The sequence below is a fragment of the Microtus ochrogaster genome, linkage group LG12 (genome assembly GCF_000317375.1).
Source record: "Microtus ochrogaster isolate Prairie Vole_2 linkage group LG12, MicOch1.0, whole genome shotgun sequence".
Classification (NCBI taxonomy): Eukaryota; Metazoa; Chordata; class Mammalia; order Rodentia; family Cricetidae; genus Microtus; species Microtus ochrogaster.
In genome coordinates this window covers 1675101-1699676 of record NC_022036.1, presented here as the reverse complement: position 1 = coordinate 1699676, position 24576 = coordinate 1675101, and the positions used below count along the sequence as shown (strand labels likewise).

General features: G+C 37.4%; 1 protein-coding gene across 1 annotated transcript in view; it reads left to right on the top strand.

Moving 5' to 3' along the window:
• Cntnap2 (contactin associated protein like 2) overlaps positions 1–24576 on the top strand; it is a 2135903-nt gene that overhangs the window by 548691 nt on the left and 1562636 nt on the right. The window contains exon 2 of the mRNA XM_005363796.2: positions 23677–23787. Within this exon, the coding sequence (XP_005363853.1) occupies positions 23677–23787 (111 nt within the window). The remainder of the gene's footprint in view (positions 1–23676; positions 23788–24576) is intronic.

Genomic DNA, 24576 nt, shown 5'->3' with positions numbered 1-24576 from the left:
AGCTATTGACTGTTCAGCATTTTATTAAACCCATCACAGGGACACTTCTTCATAGTGTACAAAATGATTATTCACAAAATTTACCCCTTTAGTTTAAATAAAAAGGGAAGGTTTTAACTCTAGCATAGTAAAATTATCTACAATAAGAATGATTATCAAGTTAAGAATTACATTTACAATGTCCAGTCCTTTTGTTTTTGGCATATTTGAGGAAAACGTTACATTTTTTTGTTCTGTCTTGATGAGTCCAAAGCTCTGTGTCTAAATTATCTTCTATCAATACTATGAGAAACTGCAACTCTAACTACCTAGTCTTCAACTCCTTCAAAGAACCCTGAGAGCTCTATTACTTGAGTAAACAGGAAGTATTCAGGCTGTATGTCTCTTCAGTGCCAATCTGGTACTGAAGACTTGGAAGATTTTTGTAGAGCTTCTGGTCTTGAGTCAACTTTAGAATCCTGAAGAAGTTAGTTTTAATGTTGTCAAAAGAATGCCACAGCAATGGAATAGATGGCCTTGCAATGAATGTAAATGTATGTGTCCCAAAATCAAAATCCCTGTCTTGTGCATCTGTTTACACTGCTGCCTTCAGAAGATGCCACCCACAGGTTTGGTGGGTCTTTCCAACTTTAAAAAGCATGATCAAGAAAATCACTTTCAAGGTTTCCTCTAATCTTGTGTTTTAGATAATTCCAGATAAAGTTTAATTGATAAACAATATTATCCATCAAAGTAAATACTAAATACTTTTACTATTCATGCAGTAATAATGAACATAATGTTAGTTAAATTGCACTTAAATCAGAGGTGTACAGTTGTGCAAAGGTGACTCAGTCTCATGTATAATTGATAGAAAAATCATTATTCTTAACAACTAATATTTTCTATGAAAATCCAGATATGTTCAAGCTTCAAATTTTATCAACCAAATTCAACAATATTCAGCATATTTATAACAAGTAAAATAAAGAATAAGATAAATTGTACAAAACAACAAAAATATGTCAAATGAGGCTGTTAAATATGTGACATATTTCTCTGCTATTAGATGCTATTTAAAACTCTAAGAAAAGTGTGTGTGTGGGGGGGGGGGGAGCTGTCAGAAAGGAAACTGTAAGGAAGGCCTGAAACAAAAAGTAAAAGTAAAAGTTAGGACTGGAGAGAAGGCTCTAGGGTTAAGAGCACCCACTATCCTTCTACAGGACCAGGCTTTGGTTGCCAGCAATAAGGTCAGCAACCCACCACCTCTCTAAACTCAGTTCCGGGGGATCCTATGCATTTGGCCTGTGTGGGCCCCTGCGTGGACATACACACACACAGCCACATACACATAATTAAATAAAATCAATACTTTTAAAAGGTGATGCTAAACATAGAAAAAATTCTCATACTTAGTAACCATCTCCATCATTGTGCTAGGGACAGATTTCAAACAGGCACTGTTAATATTACCACCTTCAATTTGAATTCAGCTGTTTGCACATCGTTTTGTGTCACTGACAAAGAAACACTGTAGCTATAGCTTTTCATACTGGTTATTCACCCCCATGTTTCCCAGGCTAGATGTCTTGATATATTCTTAGTCAGGAACTGTTCCCTTGTTCCGTAGGTGGCAATGCTTGGTTACTCGGTGCTTGCATTCAAACTTTGTTCACGTTTTCAGAACTAAAGGGACCTGGTACTTAAAAGTTCTTACCATCATCCATTGACACTAAGATTCATTTAGTGGCCTAGGAAATGTCATACCTCTTGACCTACGCACCCCAGTTGTATTAGTATTGTTTACATCCTCATCACATTCAGATTTTCTTCCCCTGCTTGCTCTTTGGACAGCACAACATCACAACGTTTATTTATTTATTTATTTATTTATTTATTTATTTATTTATTTATTTATTTATTTATTCATTTATTCATTTATCTGTTTGTTTGTTTTGTATTTGAGGCTTAGAACATCCACACTTGCCTTTGTTTCCAGACATGCCTGCTTTGCTTCCCCTGATCTGGGGCACCTCTCCTTTGACTTACTAAACTCAGCTGTTCCTCTTACCATGACTTCTTTAAGGTTTCTTTAACCCCATACTTTCTCTAATCGCCTTTACTAGCCAAGTGAAAGAAGTGACCTTCACTTTAACTTCTGTCTGTGAGTGATTCTCAGCCTTCCTGCCAGAATTTGCAATGCATCTTGTTAGTCCTTTAATAAAAAAGAAATCAAATACCCGTGGATATTTTGTTAAGCATGGTGGGCAAGTTGCCAGTGCCTGTTAGGAATACTTGTTGAGCATTCGGTCATGCCAAGGTTATGCCACAATATTTAAACTGACCTCAATATTTTATTGAGATTGATATCCAATTCCCTTTTCTGTTGGCTGCAGGCAGGTGACACAGTTAGAGATTTAATTGCATTGTTTATCTGTTACAATCTTTAAATGCCCCTTCCTGCTGAACTCTTGCCATCACTCTCGGTAAGGCACCATCACTCTCAGATGGAAACGCACTGGTGATCCCATTGTGCTCCACTGGGTGGTTCCACACCTGTGGGCACTCAGAAGTGGCTCTCCACCTTCTAGCATCAACTGTATGCAATTTAGGCAGTGACAGTGACATGGTGAACTTTATCTCTTGAACATTATTACAATGATATAAATGCCTTATAGAGTATATAATTTCACATTAAATTTCTTTGTAAACGATATAAACAATGCTTCGATGCTCTTATTTTTCATCAACATTTGCTATTGATGCTTTTTTATATTTTAGTCTAAGTATTAACTGGTTTTCTTGTTTTTTATTTTGTTTTGTTTTTTGTTTTTATGCCTATTAGTTTTCTGTGAGGTCCAGTTTTGTTTATCTGAAGTATTGGCAGGTGGCTCTTCAGTAGGACCATGACACAGGGTAAAATTCCTCAAAATTTAAAATAATCTTAAAATGCATTCCAAGATCCATGTGAGTTAAACACAGTCTTCTTTTAAAGTTTTTCTTGACTTTTGTTTAGGCATGAACGTGTTATTCATAGTTGTGTTGAACACAAACAAGCTAGTGGTTTCTAGATACTATGTCTTTTACAGCCATGGTGCAAACTTTCTTCCTCACAAAGTTTGATGCCCCTTAGCTTAATGTTCCCTTTTGTTTTCTCCACTATCACCACTGTGAAAGATTATAGGAAAATTCTCTATTTTCTGAATCCAGCAGCCCCTTCAAGTACTACTCCTCTCTAAGTTATCTTAATACTGTTATCAATTTTGTAATAAAAAGCAGGGGAACCCTTTGATAGACAGGTGTGTTAATAAACCTGTAATACATAATTAACAGCAATGTAAGATGTAGCATTTTTCTCCAATGAAAATGATGTTCTTAACATTGTTGCACTCATCTCTCACTGGGGGGTTTGGTACCCATAGAACTGGTTCAGTGTCAGGTGACAGCCAGGTAATGGCATACACGGTGTCACAGCTTTTATCCAATGAGATAATAAATGAAATAATGCTGATTGTTACTCTCCCTTTCATGAGCACTAACTGGCCACAGTAGTAGCCCTGACCTTGGCCATGACCTCTCTGTGTGGGACTTCTATTGCTCTGCTATAGAGTCAAACAGTAGCTCCACAGGTCTTTCAAAAGTCTTGGACTAAGAAGCGATGGCACAGGTGTAGGCAGGGGTTATATATTTTCTTCCCCTGCAGTTTTGGATGAAAAAAAATAACAAAAAATTCTTCACTGATGTGCTTCTAAGGAGTGTCGTTTTCATGAAATCACATGACACACTCTCAAAACTAGCATCTTTTTGTCCTCCTTAGAATGCACTCCAATCATCTCAAAGTAAAGAAGCATTCCTAATAAAGGAAAATGCTGAGGCTCACTTTAAAATTGTTTCCAGAAGAATATCAGCCTCCGGTTTCTCAAAGACCATCTTAGCTTCCATTCTATTCAGGTTACATAACCCGTGAATGAGAGAGCTTAACCTTGTGTTTGGGAATGTATTGGGGTGGTGTCCCATCACACTGGAACTGGCTCTGAGGTTTTTGTGGGGTGGTATTTTGATGAAGACGTAACTAGAACTTGAAACCCCATGAGTTCTGGTACTAAAGAACAGGAATAGACAGGAATGTTTAATAATCTAACATATACAGATTTAAATATGGGTGTGTGTTGGGATACTTTTCTCCCATAAAAACTGGAAGATGAATTGGACACAGTGGAAAATGGTTACAGGCAATATAATAAGAAATTAAATTCTGAGCAGGAATAGATTCAAAAGTTTATGTGTGAATATATGTACTCTTTTAAATCCAGGAAAAATATTTTCCACATCACCAATTGTGCCACTAAAAATAAATTGTTATTGGTGTACAGTGGCATTTGAAGATATTAGAATAGTCAAAAAAGAAGAAACATTCCTCCTCTGTGAATAAATGATGCTTAGGCTTCCTTTTGCAAATGCCTTGTCACCTCCAGGGTAACCTGTCAAGTGCATTTTTGTATAATGTTTCAAATAACAGGGAGCAGTAAGTAGAACTTAGGAAAATGTATCAATGTGCATATTCTTAGGCTCTGAGCAGAAGAAATAGGGAATGTTAACTGATGAACTAATAGTAAACAAATAATTCAAATCTTTTAAGGTTAGCTTGCAACAGAGTCAGAAAGTGTATTAGAAGAACGTGGCTGTGAGCTGATTGTGTCTCTAAACTGATTTATTGAAGCCTTCAAGGACTATGGTGTTATTTATAGAGACTGGTGCTATTTATATAGCTGCTCCAGAAGTAACAATAGAGCAAACTCCTATGTTCTGGGGTCTTGGTGTTGCTATTCCCTGCTTCAATGATACACACTTATTTCTTCTAAAGATACATTTGGACAATGGACAATAGAAAATTAATCTATGTATGATCAGAAAGTAGGCAGCATGTCAACAGACTTCCCAGGCTTTACTGATTGATATGTATTTTTTTGTCAGCTTTAATATCAGCAAAGTTCTAAAATGAAGGTGGATATTGTATTAAAATAAAAACAAACACATTTTAAAGGAATTATTTTTATTTATCCTATCACCATACAAAAAAACCATGAGAGGACAATATTTTAAATTACTGGCAAATTGTCTGTTTTTATAGAGTTAATAATGTATCATATTTGGGGATGAATCTGTAATAAAATGTTGATATCAAATATTTAATTACATTTATTTTATACATTAGTGAAAGTAGCTAATATTGATATATGGCTTCATAGTTTAAAGGCATTTTCAACATTCCATTAGCTTACCGAATGACTGATGACATTTTATTCAATGAAAACATTGATGTCATAACCATAGATACTTGTAGCACATTCTTGAGAAAGTTATATCATCATTAAAGCACTTAATATTATATGATATCTCAAAGTTGTTTTGATTTGCATTTCCCTGAGGAGGTTGAGCATGACCTTAATTATTATATGATAAGTATCTTTTCATTTTCTAAAGTCTTAAATCCAAGCAATCTCCATCATACTATTTTTATTTGAGTATTGTGCATTGTAAGTACCCCATAAGTACATGAAGTATAGTATCAATAATAAATAACAATATAAACACTATATACAGAGTTATGTTTATTAACCACACCAGTTTTACAGGCACCAAATTTCATTTGTAAACACAGGCCTCCCAATTATACTTACAGGACTTTATTTTTCAACTTCATCTCTATTTTATCAAAGCCAAAACTAAGGTTCTTCGACACCAGACAATGGACTGAAGAATGAATAACAAAAATGAATTCACCAGGATACATTAGAGGTCTCCTAAATGCTAATGTTAGGTCTTTACTCCTTTTTCTCAGTCTTTAGAACATTTGAACGTGTGGGACTAGATTGTAAAATTTTAATAACTGGGAGATTTACTTTTTTATATAATTTAAACATTTTTGTAGCATTCAAGCACTGGTAAGATGTATATCCAATGCATATGTTAGTATATTTACAAACACATACACATAATTCTTCAAAAATTCATCCTATATAGAAGGCACAGGGCACAGGACACTGCCTCGTGGCTGTTTATAATCCATCACATCACTCACCTACTCAGCTTTTTAGTGTGTGAGAGAATAAAGTAACCATAAAGCAAAATTTGTTTCAAGGATAAGCAATGAAAAGTCCCTCCATGTGAACATTTTGAGTCAGTAATTCAGGTCCCTTTCAATATCTGTTTCTCATAAAAATGAACAATTGCAATGATATAGCCAAACAATGAGCCACTTCTGCTATGAAGACAATGGTAAGTGGCTGACATTTTTTTTTTTATGAAATCAAGATACATTCAAGTGAGTAGAGATGGCAGCATGTCCCAGGCTTTATTGACAAAGGAATGTGGTGTCATTATCTATAACTTTGATGGTTCATCAAATCACAATAAGTGAGTCTAGCCTAGAAAGTAATGCAAATGTTTTCGTCAGCACTTTGCTGAAAGTCATGCCAGCACTAAGAAATATATTGTGATTTTTTAAAAGCAAGGTTAATAGCTAGTGTGTAGCTCAGGATAAAACATTTACCTAGTGTGGAAGAGACTGTGGATTTAATCCCCCCCCACATAAGCTATATAAATGAATAAATAACTTTAATCAATTTATACAAGTGATGATCAGTTTATCCATTTTTTCAAAGTAAAAGGATGGGTTTAGTTTAATTTGGCACTATAATGAACACCAATCATATGCTATTACAGAATCCAGTATTGTCAGGCATGGAAAGTGCCCCGAGGACCTGGAGTCTACTGGCTGTTCTCCAGAGACAGGGGAGCATAGATTCAATGTTAATATGTGACTTCCTCAAGAGAGTCAGGGACCAAGTACAAATCAGAATTTACCTTTTACAGATTCATACTCTGAGACTTAGGTAAACATGTCTGTGCTAGGAAAGCACTGAAAGTGTTTCCCAAAAGCTGCAGCCCTCCCTCCAGTGTCAAAGTCATGAATAGATGTGTATCATTTGGTTTCATTACTGTGGTTCTTTTTCTTATTGGGAAATGTAAAACTCACCTTCTGCTATGTCTTAGGAGCTGCATCAACTCTGACCATACAAAACGCAGTGGATTTGCTGCCTTCATTTCTTTCCTATATCTGCCTATGTTGTTTTCTCAACATGGTCTCATCCTATCTGGTAATGACTCTCTGGAAATCTCTCTATGGGACCTTAAAAATGTAGATTGCCTATATGTTATAAATTTGCTTTAATATTTATTCTGCAATTTCTTTGTAAATAAATTGATACTCGTTCCCAATTGCTTTGTAGTTGTGATGCAGAATTCTCCACTTAGCTCTTCAGGCTCAGCGGGCTATTTACTTTAACCTCTTTCTCTTACCACTTCTCCATACCCACCTGGCCAATTAATCAAAGTGTCACTTTACAGCCCCTGATTAGCCTCATTGCTGTGTGTTTTCTTGCTTATGTTTTCCCTTCTTCATGTCCCCAGGAGGCATAAGACCTCTTTTTCACTGTGTGAGTATCCTGAACAATAGCCCTTCTGGAAGATACCTGTGAGGGACGGGGAAATGATTTTTCAATGCATGGGAACTGATGGAATAAGGGGTAGAGGATGGAGTTGAGACAGCAGGGATGGTGGAATGGGTACAGATGGGATGAAACCTGTGAGGGAGAAAACTGAACGGATGAACAGTGACAGAACAGGGACCGGGGGAATGGGAAATGCGAGGGTGAGGGCCAAGTGAGCTAGCCAGACCAAGCTGTGGATATAGCGTCCAAGCTCCTGCCTCCTACTGGTTCGGCTACAACTGACTTCTTTTCTCATCCTTTCTTCCGAATCTGTCATTCTGAACTTGCCTTTGCCCTCCTCCTGCATGTAGGACAAGTTTGCTTCTGTCCTATATGCTTATTTATAGTCTTTACTGTCACAGACACGATGCGGTCTCCCCAGGACCAGAAATGGTGGCAAAAATAGTTCAACCCCTTTTCTTTTCTGACTTTAGTTCCATCTGAAACCATTTCTCTCTTCAAGTAGCACACTGTGTTTCTCCACAGAGTCTTTTTTGGGAGTGTGTGTGTGGGGGGATTCAAATATTATCTACAAGTTATATGGCAAAATAAGCAACTTTCCTTGGAATATAATGTCTTTCTAATAATAATTATTTCAAAATAGCATGCTTCAGGGCATTTCTTCAGTGGTCAAATACGAGATGTGTTCTTCACAAGAACAGACTATAAGAAATGAAGATTGTCATAGAATTTTTTTTCTAAAATAAGGTGTGTGTGTATTCAAAGACAGGGGCATCTGGAAGAAGATCAAAAGGTGATTTACAAAACAATATGGAGAGAAAGGTTCAACAGAAATTGAGAGTGGATGCACAGTTGCTTTCTCTTCCAAATTGTCTCCATATGAAATTGTTCTGATAAAACAGAGTTCTAACTGATGAGAAGCCTTGGGAGACAGTGTTCAGCAGCACAGTGTCACATACTGAAGTATAAATGTGTCCTTGCTAGTGTGGTCTGCAGAGACCAGTGGGCAACTTAAAGCCTCGGGTCCATCACTTTTAGTTACTATTTCCTAGTTAAACAAACAGTCATTTTGAAAAATTAGTTACAAATAAAAAATTTTAGCCTATGACTAGCAATTTTCATCAAAAATATGAAATCAGTAGAGTATGGAACCATAATCTTAATGGTTATCTTTAAACAAGTAAAATATCCTCCTATAGTCAAACATCAAAGGAAAGAGATTCAATACATGTTTTATCCTTGCTCAATAAACAGCTACACAGTCTTCCCTGTAACCCACAGAAGAAGTCACAGGAGGCTTGTTTCTGTTCTTCTGTCACCTTACACATGTAACTAAACTCTAAATTCAGGCGGCTTCCAACATGACCAGAGCTTTTCTCCTACAATCCCAATGCTGGGGATGCTCAGGTGCATGCCACTTCTAATTTGCCTGGCTATATACGGGTCTCCTGTCTCTAGATAACATCTCCAATACTGACTTTTCCAACTGGCTACCAAAAATTTTCTTTCTCTAAAATATAGATATAAATAGGACACAGTAGCTTCGGCCTCTAATCCTGGCAATCAGAAAACTAGAGCATAATGATAGAGATTTAGGGGCCATTGTGGTCTACATAGAAAGACATCACCCTCAAATACAATTAATATAGATCAAATATAGATATATCATTACTCAATAAAGAAGCACATATTAGTGTCTTTTCAAGGCCTATAAAATATAACCCACATTTGTAACATGTTATTTAGTAAGCTTGGAAGATTTGAATGAAACACAATAAGCATTTAATGAACATTTATTATAGAATAAATTAGAGGCATACAAATAAGGCCAATTGGATATGTTTGCTTACTTAGCAAAGCCACATCCTCACCATTCAGAAACTTGTATCTGCTGTTTGTCATGGGTACCACTTGCCTCTGTACTGAGATTACATTCTCTAATGTGCAATCCTGTAGTCCGTCCTAATGGAGTTGTCCACTCATGGTAGAATCAGACTCAAGACATGAAATGAGTAATGAAATTAAATACAGAATTTTACTGTCATGATTGCCACCACATACTGGAAATTTATTTTTTGCAAAACAAGGAGGGGTACTAAATTTGCATTGGCACCTGGAGGAAGATTTCTGCTTGTCCGTCTACCCAGAGGGAAAGAAGGATTGACACTGAGGACAGGTTTGTTGTTGCTGCTGCATTGGCAGTGTTTGTTTTCTACAGTCTGATTTTGTCTCCTTTAGGATAGCACACCATCACACATTTTCATCTTCACTCCTTCTACAGCACTCAAAACTTCTGCAATGCTCTTCCCTAGCATTTTCCATCCATTTAGCATATCAAAATATTACACTGTCTTCACAGTCACTATTTTAAAGCAGAACTCAGCTGACCTCTTCTGTCCCATTGGCTATGGTCAACTGTGCACTTCTTCAATCACAGGATAACCTCTCTAAAATTACAGCCTCTGCCCCTTGGATCCACTCCTCAGGCCACTGTGTTATGCAGTACCCCTGGGAGGAATGATGACTTCAGATTCCAGACACCAGGACACCTTCCCTGTCTTCCTATAAAAAAAATACATATAACTGAAATCTAAATTGGTTAAATACCAGATATGGGAAAATGAATACATGCTGGACTAAGTAGATAGCTGAGAGGTCATTGAACCTAAGTCTTCACACTTCTCAACAAGATTTTCCTTTTGATCAGTTGATTTTCCTTTTGATAAACATGGCAATAAAATGTTGTGGATTTTTTAGATTTGCAGCCTTACATGACAATGTTCAAAGGGGAATTAGAATGATTTCTAGATAGAAAAAGAATCCTTCTTGCATTAAGCTCTCACTTCCTTTATAATACATTAAAAGTTCTTTTTCTCTGCAATTAATGGAACTCATCCAATTTTCTACTGTCACAGACTACATATTTTTTCATTCAATTAACCCCCCTCCTCACAACCCTACAAAGCTCCACAACATTTTATTGCCCTTAGCAACCCTCCCCTACGTGTCCTCCTCTCGATGTCTTTTCTTGTGTGCACTGTTTATCCCAGGCTTGTTCCTTCTCCCTGAAGCTGAAATCAGCCCTATCCAAGAGGTCTCCCTGAGTCCCTCATTGAATGACAGTAACAACCCACTCCAAACCCTCCTCTTCCTCTCCTGCTTCACTGTCCACAAGACAGTAACCATTATCTGAAGTGCTTTATATTTTAATATTTATCATAAATGAGTGTTCTCTGTTACCCACCACATTACACAGTCAGCAACCATTAAGGAAATTGATAAATAAGTATGTTCCTTACATCTAGTCTTGAGTATGTATAATTTTTCATATTGTATGACTTAGAGAATATTTTAGAACTGTAGAGAGAAGAAGAAATCAGAGAGCAGTAAAGATTTAATTAGTGAAAGATCACATAAGTAGTTTTGTGATGAGCTTATTTTTCAGTTAGGTTTTTAAGTTATGAGCGTAGCTTTTGCAGAGCTGATCTCATAGACTAATTTTAGGCTTATGTGACACACGGTTGCAAGTTAATTAAACATTCTTCTGCAGCTCCACTCTAACCACCCTACAGTTCTTCACTTTTTACTTTAACTGCGGAGCACATCACCTGACAGCAATGACCTAAGAACATTAGAAGACGTTTGTCCAGAGTAGTTCAGTCAGTTAAAGACAGAAGAGGAAAATGTGCATGAATACACCTGAATAGAATTTCTTATTGTAAAATAGTCTTCTTAATAAAATTAATAAAATAATCCATACAAACAAACTTTAAGAGTACCCTAGACCATTTTCCTATATTGCAATTGATTTAACAATTTCTAATTATTAGTTTATTTTAGCTTCTAGATAGAGATCAAGGAAGTGGCTTAGTGGGTAAAGCCCTTACTGTAGGTGTGGTGACCTGAGTTCGATCTTCAGACCCCACATAAAGCTGGGCATGTCCTACAAGTGTATAATCTCAGCACTTTACAGTGAGATGGGAGAAGATGAGTTTATTTCTTGTGGTTTGAAGGCTGCCTATCCTTTTATATACAACAGGAAACAACAAAAGATCCCATCTCCAATGAGATAAAAGATAAGGACTGTTATCATTTGGTGACATTTTCTGTCACATGGGTACCTTGTCCTTTTAAGAGACAAGTTCTGCCACCCCCAATGCCCCCTTCTCCTGCCTAAGCAAACTAATTTCCTTCCTTCTCTCCATTCTCTCTCTCCCTTCCCCCATTTCTCTGTTTCTGTTTCTCTTTCTCTCTTCACTCCATAATCCCCTTACCCATTAAATAAACTCTATACCTAAGCTCTCTTTGCATGGTGTATCTGTCTCTCACCCAAAGCAGTCTCCCAAACACCAAGGTCACACTGCCATAAATCTTTCAAAGACCAATTTCCAAGATTTTCCTCTAACATCAACATGTGCACAACTACACACACACACACACACACAGAGAGAGAGAGAGAGAGAGAGAGAGAGAGAGAGAGAGAGAGAGAGAGAGAGAGAGAAGAGAGAAGTAAACTAGGAAAGTAATTCTGTTTCCTTCAGAGCTTAAAACAAATATTGCTACCATCACGTAGGGATTACAGTTTCTCTCTGGTTTTAACACTCAAGTTTCATTTTATACACTATTTTTTTTTTAGGATGATGAGATCAGAATTAAAATCTCAAAAACAATTCAGGATCTAAGAAATGGATGAAACAAAATCTTTATGATTTCTTGCTACAGAATTTAGTTATATAAAAATAAGGAAATGGATTTAATGGAGATAAAAGCTTAGCTTACTTTGAAAAGTCTCACAAATGTATTCTTCTGGAGTATATATCACAGTTTAGTGGACAATTTGAAACGGATTCATCTGTTACACCATCTGTCAGAAACACTGTGCAGCTGCTAAATGTCCAGAAGAATTTGAACTATGTCTCCAAGTAATTTGCCCTTGGTACATGCCGACCGGACAATTTCCTATTTGATTTACAGCTAGTTTCATAAGCGTGCATGGGTTTTAGACAGTACTACATTTGCATTTTCTTCTGAACATAACTATATGACTATTGGAGAGTAAAATAGAATTAATATGAACCAAATAAGACTTAAAGCAAAAATGTTGAATCTTTCCTTTTGTAATCTATTCTACAGAATGTTTCAAAATTTTCAATTAGTAAAGTTCAGAACAGCGATCTTCCTTGTGGGAAAAGACAAGGGGAGGTTTGTGCATACATTAAAGAGTAGACCCAGCTCTCCAGTAATGAACAGGTTTAAGTGGGAAGAACAAAATGACCTATCTTTCAGGAGTGAAATGGAAAAAGTGATTATGTTTCAGTATCTAAAACCACATAGTATTTACATTGTTAATTTCAGATGGATTTATTTCCACATTGGCTCAATAACTACAGAGCTCATGCTTCCTATCCAGCTCGGAGGCACTGGTAAGAAAGGACACAAAACTCAGTAACAGTCTTCACTCTCACAAAGAAAGCAAAAATACTAGTTTGAAAGAATAGATCATGTTAGATTTCAATAATACCGTAAACAACATGAGGCAGTGTGATTCTGTACTGAACATGCCAGCTAGCTGAGTTGATGACTTCAGATAAACACAGTAGAGAAGAGATAGTTTCTGACCTGGAATCAGAAAAGAAACCAGGCATTGTAGACCCAATTGAGGAAGGAAGGGTATTATGAAAAGAGAAAGTACAGTTAATCTCTTAGAAGGAGGAAGAAAATAAAACACTCCTAGAGTTACTGCAGGGCTGGACCACCCAGGGCTCCCTTGAGAAGGGAGTATAGCAGGCGGTTGTCCCATAATGCCTTAATCTGATCTCCATTTGGCAACAGTGAAGAGAATGCATTATAAAGAGATAAAGATCGAAGCAAGAAGTAAGTACCCAATAAATATGTATTGAGTGGACAAATGTACACCCGTGTACACTACTGAGCTGCATAGTTATTGAATGACTGATTATGTATGAGTCTCTTTGAGAATAACTATTTAAAACTCTTAGCACCTTTTTGAGTTGAAAGAGGTGGGTCTTATAAGGCATAGATAATAGTGAAATTGATATGATGTTGTTATAAAGGACATTATTTAAGTCAGATGAAAATTGAGTGTGGAGAGAACATATCTGTTAGTTTCAGTGTTATTAGCAGGTCAGCATAGCTCCCAAACTCAGTACACAGGTATGAGTTTTAACTGATATATACTGAGGTGAGTCAAGAGATGGCATACCCTTGAAATGTCCTTAAATGCATAGGATTTATAACCAGATATAACTAAGATTTTGTTATAACTCTAATATTTTGTGAAATTACTTGTTGTGAGCAAGAAGGAAACACAGAACAAACAACGAAACACACTTAGGAGTTTATTAGAGGGGATGCACCCAGTCCTGGGGAATTGGTGTGCAGAGAGACAGAGGAAGATGGTGACTCCAGCTTTTTAAAAGCTGCCTTGCTCATGCACACAGGGGGTTGGCATGACTACATCATATGCAGATGATACAGATGACAGGCTCATGAATGCACACAAGGGCTTAGCTGAGTCATAGTGGACGTAATCACACATGCACGTATGTGGGTCTCGCTGGGCCCTTTAACATTCAGGCTCCTCCATGCCTGGGGGTCCTGAACCAAGAAATATCAGCCTTATGTGGCTGAAATCATCACATCTTGTAGCAGTACGATTTTCAGCTGTGACTTGGATATGGTAATAATACCTATCCCAACCAATTACAATAATAATTCATCTTTAAAAGTCCACTCAAAATATTAGTTAATATTTCTGGTCATGAAAGTATTCCATAAATAATTGATATTACTATCTTTTATCTACTAATTTAACTTTAATGATTTCTACCATTAATACATGATCCAATTTGGTAATGATAAATTTGAAGTGATAAAATGAAGACGGCTACCTCATTTAGGTTCTTAATGACTAAAATGCATATGGCAGTCATTGGTTTTTACTGTACAGAATAGAAACTGAACAAAAATAAGTAACTGTGGAGTGCTCGGCCCTAAATGCAACATCTGTATCACATCTATTCTATTTGTCGTTAAAGAAGAGGGAGCAGAAAGGTTGTAAAATCAGAAGTTGATGGGAGTTCTGTGAAACAGCATTTTCTGAACATTACAGAGCCATTGCATACAAGAACTCAAAGATGAAACAGTGGCTTGAATGAGACCCACATACGCTCTCTCAAGCAGTCACAATTCCATTGTGGGTATCGAAAGAACTCATATATCCTGAACACTAGCAGAGATGCTATTGGCAGATGATGCTCACTGGGGAGGAGAGAATCTGTTTTCTTCAGTTATGTGTATCTAGGTATGTTGCCCTTGCTCCAGTGAATTACCCAATGTGTGTGAGTACATAAACAGCATGAATTGGATTCAGTGAGTTTTAAAAAAATAATTTGAAGTTGGGAAGGGAGTGTGGGGTGTCTGGAAAGAAGAAGAAGGAGGGTAATGGCATATTATCAAAATTCACTATATGTATACATAAAATTCTCAAAGAAAAATTAAAAATATGTTAAAATGAAATTAATAACTGTGGAGTCAGCTCTGTCTGATAAGAAATAGGAAAGATGCAATGAAAAGTAAAAGAATGGAGGGAGTGGGTTGTTGTTTAACTTAGGAAAACAACTTTATACATTTCACTATGTGCAAAGTATATGCCTTAGTTCCTAGTTGCAATTCTACTAAATTAACACATGGTGAAAACATAATTGAATTTCTCTTTTTGGCCATTGTCTCTACAGGGTTGTTTTATGCTGTAGTATGCAAAGCCACATCCTTTGTTTATTATTATTATTTTATGTGTGTGTGTGTTAGTTAGGGTTGCTATTGCTTTCATGAAATACTATGACCAAAAGCAACTTGGGGAGGAAAGTGTTAAGAAGAGCCTCTTCACCAGTACGAAGAACACCAACCAAACCAAGTTAGACCAAATCAAAAATGCCCACATTTGATAAATGCCACCCTCCCAGGTGGGCAGGGATAGCCTGGCAGAGAGAGGAGCCCACACAAACCCCAAAGACCACACCAGCACCAGTCTAAATAGCCTGTGGGAGTGGCCCTCACACTCCCTGGGGAGGGGTCAGCACTTGGCAGGCTAGGAGTTGGAGTCCCAAGGTGGAATCTGGCCCAAGGCAATTCCCAGAGGGAGGGGACTTGAGATGGAGCCCCAGGGACTGGGGTGATGTTTCCAATCATCCCAGACTCCTTGGATAAGGGGGTGTTAGGGGGATGGGGTCTCACTTTCATACAAACAGAAAGTGATTATTTGTTCATAGTTCCATATAACACTTCACCATCAAAGCAATTCGGAATTTATGCAGGAACCTGGAGGCAGGAACTGATGCAGACTACTGGCTTGCTTCTTCCCCTGGCTTATTCTGCCTGCTTTTTTTTTTTCTTTTTTTAGACAGGGTTTCTTTATAGCTTTGGAGCCTGTGGCAGAACTAACTCTTGTAGAAAAGGCTGGCCTCAAACAGAGATCTGACTGCCTCTGCCTCCCAATTGCTGGGCTTAAAGGCGTGCACCGTCACTGCCCAGTTCAAGCCTGTTTTTTTTTTTTTTTTAAAGAACCCAGGACTACCAGCTTAGGGATGCCCCTACCTGTAATGGGGTGGGCTCTTTCCCCATAAATAATTAAGCAAATGCCCTACTGGCTTGCCTATGTCCCAGTCTTATGTAGATGTTTTCTTAATTAAGGCTCATTCTTCTCTGTTGACTCTAGATTGTCTCAACATAAAGCTAGCCAACACAGTGTGTGTGCCTGTGTGAGCATATGTACACCCCATGCATGCAGTAGTCCATGGCACATAGAAGATGCCTGGAAGAGGATTTACAAAGGATTGTAATCTGTCATGTGTGTTCTCGAAAACGAAACCACGTCTTCTGCATGAGTTACAAATGCACATAACTGCTAAGCCATTCCTTGCACCAAATTTCACTCTTACATTGTTTTTATTGAAAATTAATTCTCAATAGAGTTTTATTTTTAATAATTATTTGATCTGCATGTCTTCTGTACAAAGAAGTTAGCTATCCCATGAAAAATTTCATGTAACTATTAAAATTTTCTGTGTACTAAGAAATGCATTAAAATGCAGTAATAGCTTTATTGGAATTTATGCAATAGATAACTCAGTAAAATGTATCTAAAATACAGATAGGAAATTATTTTCTGATAATGAACAGATAGATATGTATTGTATCTAGCACATGCATATTTCAGATGCTATTAATGTACATATGTAAATGTGCCTGTTTTATTAAAAGTGGTATGTGAACATGGGTACTTATATAGGAAGGCTAGCCATAAAAACTACTCAAGGTAATGAGAACCTTTATAAGCATTGTATGAAGTTTTATAGAAGAGGAAAAGAATGATCTTATTTCCAGTGACAAAAAGTATGCCATACTAGGGATGCTGGAGCAAACATTCTTGAATCTGATATATAATCTCTAATGAGGGGCTGGAGAGATGGCACAGTGGTTAAGAGCATTGCCTGATCTTCCAAAGGTCCTGAGTTCAATTCCCAACAACCACATGGTGGCTGACAACCATCTGTAAGGAGGTCTGGTGCCCTCTTCAGGCCTGCACACAGACAGAATATTGTATGCATAATAAATAAATATTAAAAAAATAAATAGTTTAAAAAATATAATCTCTAATGATGGGGATCTGGGGTGGGGAACAGGGTGAGAATAATAGATACACAAGAACAGATTGAATAGAAGGCAATGTTGTCTTGCCCTGAAGGAGGACAAACATTTTTCTAGTACTTCTACTATATTTAATAACCATTTGCTTTTCAATTCCTGCGATAAAAAAATCACAGAACTGACTATAAACTGAACAAAAAGTTTTTAAAAAGTGGAAAATGAATGAGACAATGCATATCATGGCCTTACATAAGTTCCTCAAATTCATGTAGCAAGTAATAAAATCCTAAGTGCATGTTCTGTCCACTGCTCTGGTAATACTTGGAAAATGCTAACTAATACTATCTTTGCAGTCTTGACTAGTTGTCTTACTCAGTGTTCTCTTGCTGTGAAAGGACAGCAAGCCCACAGTAACTCTTATAAAAGAAAGCATTTCATTGAGTATAGGCCATTCTCAGCATGGCAGAAAGCATGATGGCACACAGGCAGACAGTGGTGGAGAAGTAGCTGAGAGTTCTACATCTGGACCTAAGGGCTACAAGAAGAGAGACACGGGGACAGCTTAGGCTTTGGAAAACCACAGCCCACCTCTCCTCCAACAAGGCCACAGCACCTAATCCCTATCAAGTAGTGCAACTCTTTAATGACCAAGCATCTGCATTCCACTATATTAACCTATGCAGCCATTCCTATCAAAACACGGCACCAATCTAAGAAAACACCTACCGCACAATGCTAAACAAACAAAAGTGCCAGTTGGTCTAATTACTTCAGTATTTAAAGTAAATTATAGAAGTACTGAAGTAAGGAGCTGCAGAGATGGCTTAGTAGTTAAAGGAAAATACTGTTCTTGTATGGGAACTTAGTTCAGTTCCCAAACCCATGTTTGGCAGCTCATAACTGCCTATAACTCAGCTCCAGAGTATAGGATGTCTCTTCTGACCTCCACAAACACCTCCAAGCACTTGCACACACAAAATACTCCCTGTGACCATACACACATACACACACACACCATTAAAAATGAATCAATCTTTCTTAAAAGTTGTATTGAAAAAAGATATCATTTTACTTGTTGTAAAACCTACACATTTTAAAGGAAAATTCAACACTTAAATAGAAGAAAATACAAATTGTAGATTAAACTTTAACAAGATTTGGCCTACGGATATGATTATGCACAAGAAAAGTTCTTTCAGGATGAGGATTTCACAAGGATACGGGGAATGAATGAGCTAAGTGTGTTTAGTATTATATTATCACGCTGAAGTTAGCAAGGCTTGGAAGTGAGTAAACAGTGCCTAGTCAAAGTGTGTCAAGAAAATAAGACAAAATATCAAGCTGTTAAATGTGTCACAGTGAAATATGTGTTCAATCAGCTGCTCAAGTTTATGGAATAAAAATAGTAGGTTATGTCATAGTTATAAAAAATTTCACTCTTTTACTTCTTTTCTCTCTTCCTTCATTTTTTGCTTCCTCTCTTTCTCCTGTCTTCCCTTCCTTCTTTCTAAAAAAAGAAATGGAGAAAAACAAAGACGTATATTCATGTGGATAAACTCTCCAAACCGTATAATAGATCCTGCCCAAGTCTTCTCTTAGCCAGTTTAATGCTACTAATAATTTACTAGAAAAATCATTGAAAGACTGCATTAATCTCAGTGGTTACTAAAGAAGTACTTGGGTCATGACTTCAGTTTTATTTTTTTTATCTAACTCCTGAAGACGTCCATCAGAGTCAATGAAAAATCTGAATACTTCATTTGTCCTTGGAATATCCCACTGTCTTTGTAGTAATGAGTCTAGGCAAATAGACCAGTCAAAAGCACAGCAAATAGCAGAGATGTCACGAGGAACGTGAAACAAGTGCATATAAAGGTGAAATAAAAGACAACACAGAAAGAATCAGAAACAGTAAACAAAATGTAATACTGAAACCCTGGGAAAGTATTGCAGAGCCTGAAATAGCATCAAAGACAGAAAACTCCCAATGGAATGGCAATCCTACTAAGAAAAACAGGAAGCAGAATCCACACATGGCTCCTTGTGGAATTCAAGACAGTTTTGATCTTATAGAGTAAGGCTGGAGCCTGGTGGATGGGAGGTGCAGTATGAGCTATTAAGAGGCCCAGCAAAAATTCTTCAGCATCTCCCTACTGTGGAGGCATTTTCATGAAACCCCAATGAAGAGTTACAGTGTAGATGGGGCTCCTACAGCTTCACCTTCAAATTTAGAGATGTGGGGCACATGGAGAATTCTGGGAGATGCTTTTTAATGAGAATATACTTTTCCAAGTGAATGTCTTCCCTACATGTAAATGAGGTGTGCACTGTCCAGAAGTCCCTGCTTAGTTCTAGTATCTTGTCCCTTGTTCTTAAAGGTGGTCTGTAGTAATAGGAGTGGCGGGGCTGTGTCCCAGGCACCCCGGCTGCCTGGCTGGCTAGCTTATGCCCCAAAATAATTACACAGACACTGTATTCATTTAATCACTGCTTGGCCATTTCTATCTAGCCTCTTCTAGGCTAACTCTCGCACCTGGACTAGCCCATCTCTAATAATCTGCTGTAGCCCACAAGGTGGCTTACCAGGGAGATTCTAGCCTACGTCCATCCTGGGTCGGAGCTTCATCGCGTGTGCCTCAGAGAGCAGAGCTCTTGCCTCTGCCCGCAAGAGTGGAGCATCGTGTCTCTCTGAGGCCTCTACCCCCGAGAGGAGAGCTGTTGAGTCTCTGACCTCACTTCCTCTTCTGCCCAGCATTCTGTTCCATCCACTCCTCCCACCTATGCTTTAACCTATCAGGGCAAGCAGCTTCTTTATTTAATTAACCAATGACCTTCCTCCATCAGTGGTCTGGGGTAGCTCAACTTTGCCTACTTCTTCCTGTAACTATTGACAGCAAAGAGCATACTCAGTCAGTAAAAAGTAACAACTACTTCCTATCTGTCTGCCAGCTATTTCCTCCATTTCATCCTGAGTTAGTGCTGCATTCGTACAGCTATTCTGCCTCCTGATTGACTGAAATTGTATGAAAATAAAACTCAAGGCCCATCTGCTCCTCTAGCTTTCATCCAAGATTTCCTGGAAGGAAAGCACTCTGGAGTTGAAAAATTCGCAATGGCTGCATGACTGCAGAACCAGAGTGCATCCTCACACAGGAACTGCAATCCTGGATTACCTCAGACCTCCCTTCACTTTTATTTATTACTCTATTAAGATGTTTGCCTTCTCTAGGGCTTTGCCGGATGCCCTACTGTTTTACAACTACTATATTGAAATACATTCCTTAGCCTAATAAGCAAGCCAAGCTTTTAGATGTTGCCACATGTCTTAATCATTATTGCAATCAGAATAAAAACAGACGGTTCATCATAACAGGCACTATGGCAATATACACAGGCCTGGAGTGTAGCTACAGCAATCAAGAGGGAATTGCATACCCACTGTGACTTCTGATGATGCTTAAGCTGTTTCATTTTTTTCTAGAATCGTCTATTCTTCTTTCCACCTATCTGCAGTTTTACAGTTCTTCAGACCTTATTCTTTCTGGACAATGTAAATAGTCATTAGTCTTTCCTCTTCTAAATACCTCAGTGAGTGTCCAACTAGTTGGACAGTAAAGATCTCAACGTTACAGGTTTCCTGGCCTGTACTGAAACTCTCTGTCACTGTGTGAAAGCATCCATGGATACCGCATTATTAATTAAAGCTCTGTGCTAGCAACAATTCTTAGAAAAGAAAACTCAGGCTTGATGTTGGCCTGTGAGTCAGAGTTCTGTACTGGAAATTCTCAACATTTTCTAAATTCCCTCGTTATTGTGTTGAATATTAAAAAAGGGATGAATTGGCATATTCATGGTCACAAACTTCTAAGAGATCGGAGACTAAAGACCTACTCACCTCCACATTTCTAGCAATTGATTACATTCTACTCAACACAAAATTACATACTAAACATTATTTTCATACTTCATGTTTAGTACTTTTATATAGGATCGTCTGCTAGTCATTCATGGAAAATGGAATGAGTAGACTTTGTTGCATGATATGTTTAAAACTGTATAAGGCAGGAATTAAGGCACCATAAATATTTGTAATTAGTGTCATCTAGGAAAAAATGTTTTGTCTAATGCTGAAGTTGTATATTGTGTTTGAATTAAGAAAACTGTGAAATTGCCAGTGCGTAAATTGTGACCATTCTACAGTTACGATTTACAGAACATAGTTTGTATGCGAACTTTTATTTTTCTTACTCCAATTCCATAATTAGAAGGATAATTATAGGATTTTAGTTAATATTTTTAAATTTTAAAATGTATCTTAATCGATTTCCAAATTAATGAAACATAGTATTAAAATCAATTGCTACCAAAGCAATTTTTTAGGCCTTAAAAGTAATTTTGGTTTACATCTAAATTTTAATTGCATTAGCTAAGAAATCATTAAGAAATTGCTATAGATGTCATTTTATTTCAATTACTGTAGCTATATATTAAGTTATTAAATACTTTCAAAAAACTTGTTGTTTATTGTTGTCAAGTATCTGAAGGCTTAGTTTAGGAAAGATCCTCCCAGGAGAGTGATGTTGATTTTTCTATGCCTCAATTCCTCATCTTCTTCTGATCAATAACTACTCTGATGTTTCTTTATCAGAGAGACTTTCCTTTAACAAACTTTCTATAACAGCAGCTGCCCCTCCCCCAACCAACATTGAGCCCTTGATCCTCCTTCCTCCTCAGTGTTAATCACCAACTTAAACTTCTTGTTCACCATGTGGTTATTGGTCTAATTTTTGTCATGTTGCCTTACCACTCTGAGGGGAAAATATTGTTCCTTCCTCTCGCCATCTTGCTACAACACCCTGTCTAATGCCAGTTTAAAGGCATGCGCTGACACAGCACCGATATGAGCCCATTTCTAACATGATGTAAACATCAGAAGGAACACTTCCAGGTTAGATGCAGGAGCTTTGCCAAAACTGATTCAAAATTAGACTCTAAGAATTAAAAACTGGAAATAAAAACGCATCTCTGTCTGGTTACAGCTAAATTTAATAGTACATTTTCACAGTAAACATAAAATCCACTCACTTAGTATAGATTGTGAACACATTTCTTTTCACACATATTTTATGTTCATCTTTTCGATATTTTCCATTGGATTTTCTGGGGAATCTAATCACACGCACCTGTCAGAGTTCCCAGAGGAAGCTAGAGAATAACTAAGAAAAATAAGCCAGCATGTTGTGAGAAGAGGTTTGTTCACTTTAACTTCTAATTTTTAAACACTTGAATAGCGAAGGAGTACATGAGGATTCATTCCTCAGTGCCTGTAGGGATTTAACTTCACTTCAGTAAAAGCCCAACGTAACTCGCTTATTCCCTGTATTGTGCAAGTTCTTGTTTTTCCTTTCTGTTTATAAACATGAGACGTGAGAACCTTTCAGGAATGTGTTGCTCAATTCCCCATCTTATTAAACAAAACCCTAGGCAATGTGAGCATGTGTTAGGAATTAAAGACTACCTGTTGGAAAATCAGTTCTTTACTGTATAGCAGTTCAGCTCTCAATCACAGGACCATCAAAGACATCACTCCCATAAGGACAACAACTTGGTAGGAGAGACAGTTAGTTAAGCAATACAATGCATGGATTGCCTGTTGGTGCTAAGTGCTGGGAAGGTGACAGCTCCGGCAGTCTCTAGGCATGCAAAGCGACATTGAGCACAGACTGGGAAGGGACTGGTATGAGACGTGGAACATTTGGAAGAGTAAATATAAAGTCTCCTCGCAGCAAGGGGCTTGCCATTGGAGGAAGAGGATGGAGTCATGTGTCTAGACGGTACTTGGAAAGGTGAGGGACCCACTGTAGGTTCTGGAGGACTTTAAAGTTCATTCCAAGTGACTGGAAGCAGATGTCGGAGCACACTATGACTTTGCCTTGAACCTTGGTGAAGTTGAGTCCCCTATAATTCTGGAGCAATGAATGGTTATTGTTCTGTGTTATCTCACTAGTCATGAAATTACTGGATTTTACCTGTGATCCTTAAAGACTAAATTTCAGTTACAGTCCTCTTAGAGCAAGGCTGTTGCTTCAGGATTAGACCAGAATGGTTTAAACTACTTTTGTAGTTTATCATAGTGGGTATAATTGAGATATGTAAATTATGATCATTGATGAAGTCTTTTTGGTGCATTTTAAAGACTAGCCTAATGAATAGTTGTTTTATTTTGTGTATGTGTGTGTGTGTGTGTTTGTGTGTGCGCATGTATACATACACATGTGCCTGCCATGGAAGCTAGAAAAAGGCATCAGATTTCCTGAACCTGTAGCTTGAGGTATTTGTGACTTATCCCATATAACTGTTAGACATTGAATGTGAGCTGTTTGCAGGATTAGCAAGTACTTTTGGCCGCTAAACCATGTTTCCATTCCCTTAGTAGTTATTTGAATAAGCACAAACCAGCCATTTTTGAAAGAACTTTAGTGAAGTTAAATTTTTCTATCTCTTCTTTTTCCAGAAAAGTGTGATGAACCACTCATCTCTGGGCTTTCCCATATGTTCTTCAGCAGCTCCTCCTCCCTGTCCAACAGCTATTCACCTGGCTATGCCAAGATCAACAAACGAGGAGGTAAGAGACACTTGATTCTTTTGTGGCTAGAAGCATGTTACACACCAGCATTGTCTTTCTGGGTCTGGGTTTGCTCATTCAGGATGATGTTTTCTAGTTCCATCCATTTGCTTGCAAATTTCAAGGTGTCACTGTTTTTTTTTTTTTTTTTTTTTTTTTTTTTTTTTTTTTTTTACAGCTGAGTAATACTATATTGTGTAAATGTACCACATTTTCTTTAACCATTCTTTGGTTGAGAGGCATCTAGATTGTTTCTAGGTTCTGGCTACTATGAATAATGCTGTTATGAATATAGATAAACAAATGTCCTTGTGGTATGATTGTGCAAACCTTGGGTATATGCCCAAGAGTGGTATTGCTCAGGTACATTGATTCTCAATTTTCTGATAAATTGCCATACTGATTTCCAAAGCAGCTGTACAAGTTTGTATTCCCACCATCAATGGAGGAGTGTTCCCCTTACTGTACATCCTCTCCAGCATAATCTGTCATCAATGTTTTTGATCTTAGCCATTCTGACCAGTGTAAGTTGATATTGCAGAATCATTTTTATTTGCAGTTACCTGATGACTAAGGATATTGAGCAATTCCTTAAATGTATTTCATCCATTTGAGCTTACTTTGTTGAAATTCTTCTATTGAGAATTCTCTGTTTAGATATGTATCCCATTTTTCTTTCTTTTTTTTTTTTTTCAAGAAAAACGTGGGGGATACAAACCCCACTAAAGACTTTTTTTTATTCTTTTTTTTATTGAGAAAAGGAAAAAAAAAAACAAGTTTCCACCTCCT